We start from the raw sequence: 3,215 nt of genomic DNA, 5'->3' as shown, positions 1-3,215 counted from the left end.
AAACAAAATTGGTATCATTTCATTCATCATCTATTTCGATAACTTATATTACATATATATCAGTATATATATGCATAATATATAATAACAAAAATATATTACGGTATACCTATATCTCAATAGTTTTTTTATTTTTTATAGATTTGCAATTTGGGATTGTGATTGTTTTAATTAAAATTAATTTTTTTATCATTTGCTATAGCAATAATTAAGTAAATTTGACATGAAAACTAATGTGAAATGGATTTACATATAACGGCAATTACATAAAATCACACTATTTAAATAATGAAAATTAATATTAACACGAGATTTAAATAAATTTATCTGTGCTGTTGATGTTTAGTCATCAGAATATTTCAGTTTCAAAACAATTTTATAATGAAAAAATGAATACGAGTATCAAAACAACACATTCTGAACAAAAATTCACATTATCTACTTCATATAAATAGATTGAACTCAATGCAGTTTGCGTTCAGTATTGGCTTTTAATGACAGTGGATAGATACTTCACAGAATAACAATCGGTTAATAGTTGAGATACAAAACTAAAATAGTTCGAAATGAAATCGTTTGTAATTAGTATTTTTATTGTGTTGGCACTGACATTGCTCGTAAAGGTATTAAAAAATTAAAAGAAATGAAAATCATTTATTGCATTTAATTATAAAATTATTTCCTAAAATTTTATTAATAAAATTTTCAATAAAATTTATTTTAGTCCAAGCCAACATCTCATTCCGCTGAGGAAAAGGAATTTCAGATAGCGACTCGCAAATGTCAAAAGAAACTAAATATTTCGGATGAAGAATTTGAAGAATGGTTCGATTATGACGACGACGACGAAGATAATACAAATAGTACACAAAATGATATTGATGATGACGAAGATTCTGATAATACCGAGGATGACGAAGATGACGAAGATTCTGATGATACCGAGAATTACAGTGAATTTGATTTCAGTCAAATACCGAAGCAAATCAAATGCTTTGCCAATTGTTTGTTGGAAGAAATGAATTTATTAGATAAAAATGGAAAATTGGATACTAAAAAAGTTGTTAAGTATGCTTATTCCGATGATGAAGATTTGGAAGGTATAAACAAATGCAAGACCTTACATGATGCTGAAGAAGATGCTTGTGAATATGGTGCAAAAATAATGGTATGTTACTCCTGGTTTCTCTACAGTAACGCCACAACCACTGAAGACGTTTAATTAACTAAAAGTTAATCCTATATTTTTTTATATTAATAATTAAATAATAATTATTTTGTGCACAAATGAGTATAAAAAAATTAAATTTATAATTATAACCAAAAGCTGTAATGTGATAAATAAGAGTCAATAAAAGATTTAACTAAAAATTGTGTTTAAAAAATGTTTAAAAAAACGATCCGATACATCCTCAGTTGAAGAAAAAAACTGAGGAGCGGAGTTCGAGCAGAAGATAAAAATGTGAAGTCTGAAAATGAATTATGAATAAACACTATTGATCGATCTGTGTTAACTTAATATATTAATCACATAAAAATACTTTGAGAAATGTAAAATATAGTGGCAACATAAATACAAAAAGAAAAAATATTGATTAAAATAGAAATTAGTTGCTTTCTTTTGTATGAGAGTTGCAAAAGAACAGCATTAAATTATATAAATATTTACTTTTTTTTTGGCAGAAAAAATCAAGCAATAATGTAACAATGTAGTAATGTTTGAATTGAAAGAAAAGTATCAATACCCACTAGTATTATTCATTTATTTCAATATATTTGATATTTGATGGCATCATCCATCATCTTTTTTATCAAAACCAACGCTCTATCATCAAATTTATCATGAGCTTTACATGTCAATACTGTAGAGAATAATGCTTAGATTAAGGAAGTTTATATTTCGTGTCTTATAAGAATGACATTTGTATGTTAAATAATATTATTTATCAGCAACAATTTAAATCTAAATAAACAGAAGATATCATATAAAGTAACTTCATATCTATTAAAATCAAACAAAAGTTATAAAAATCATCCTACAGAAGGAAAATATTGAACTGGTGTAATCTATAAGCTAGAGACTTCTGATACTATTAGTGTATATTGATAATACTATTGATGTATCTTTTGAGTTCACAAGAGTGTAGTGTTTTATTTGTTATCAATTTTATTATCAAAATTTTTAGTATGCACACTAAGGCAATCAAGACACAAGTTAACAGTCAGTAAACAAAGCTGAGAATTTGCTGAGACACTGTTTAATTAACGTAGAAAATTTATGATCTGTAGTCAAAGTTTGATACGTAAGTTACATTGATAGTTAATGGGATTGTATGTTATTGGAACTAATATGTATTATAATGCTGGGATGATTATAAATTTGTTTTGGAGTTATATTCGAAGATCTCAAATGGTTTATCGTAAAAGATATGCGAGGCGACATTTAAAAGATATATTGAAAACGTGTATAGTTTAAACAAGACGGTGCAACATGACATTGGTCACGTAATATATACAGTTGTGACTTTGATGTGGGTTAATTGTTCTGATTTTGTAATTTCTCATATTGAAGTCATCAAGACTAGGCAATTTGTCAAAACTGCAATTTATTTAGGAATATTCATCAAGTTCTAGCCAAGTTATAGTCAAGTTATGGCCAAATTATTGCCAAGTTATCGCTAAGTTATGGCTAAGTTATGGCGAAGTTATGGTCAAGTTATTACAAATTATATCCCAAGTCATAGAAAATCACCTCAAAATGATCCAGTAATTTTTTATATCAGTTTTGGGAATATTTGTTTATATTAAAGTGTGAACTTGGTTAAATTCTTAAATGCAATTATATGTTATATCCGTTTACTTTTGAAATCAAATTGGTGAATTGTAGGTTCAGATGAACTAAGTTTTATTAATTTAAAGCTCAAAATCCCACTACGAGCATATTTTAAAAACTTTCTTAAATATAAAAATCTTTAAAATTTATTAACAAAATATTTTTGTTTCTTATCCGAAATAATGGGAGGAAGACTTATATGCTTTAATATAAAAAAATCAATAAACAACGAAAAAAGCGTAAATTTTTTTAGGATAAACCCAAAATTGTATAAACGACGTATCGTATTTTTTTTTTTTTGGTTACCATATTTGTTCGTAAATACATTGTTACAAAAGAATTCATTCTTAAAGTGTTAAATAAGTAGACCTCTGGGCAATAT

The 3,215-nt window shown here is 26.3% G+C and overlaps 1 protein-coding gene across 1 annotated transcript; it reads left to right on the top strand.

The window, feature by feature from the left end:
• Positions 1-465: 465 nt before the first annotated feature.
• LOC119682494 (general odorant-binding protein 57c-like) lies at positions 466-1,537 on the top strand. Its single transcript, XM_038095948.1, has 2 exons — positions 466-623; positions 725-1,537. Exons 1-2 carry the CDS (start codon positions 567-569, stop codon positions 1,220-1,222), a joined length of 555 nt encoding a protein of 184 aa, XP_037951876.1. The 5' UTR covers positions 466-566; the 3' UTR covers positions 1,223-1,537.
• Positions 1,538-3,215: the final 1,678 nt, after the last annotated feature.

This window comes from Teleopsis dalmanni, chromosome 2 (assembly GCF_002237135.1).
Source record: "Teleopsis dalmanni isolate 2A chromosome 2, ASM223713v2, whole genome shotgun sequence".
Lineage (NCBI taxonomy): Eukaryota > Metazoa > Arthropoda > Insecta > Diptera > Diopsidae > Teleopsis > Teleopsis dalmanni.
The sequence above is the reverse complement of the archived record's forward strand: the minus strand, read 5'-3'. Positions and strand labels throughout refer to the sequence as shown.

Coding starts and splice junctions, on each gene's coding strand:
- LOC119682494 (XM_038095948.1), top strand. CDS start 567: ATGAAATCGTTTGTAATTAGTATTTTTATTGTGTTGGCACTGACATTG. Junction 624..724: donor CACTGACATTGCTCGTAAAG/GTATTAAAAAAT, acceptor AATTTATTTTAG/TCCAAGCCAACATCTCATTC.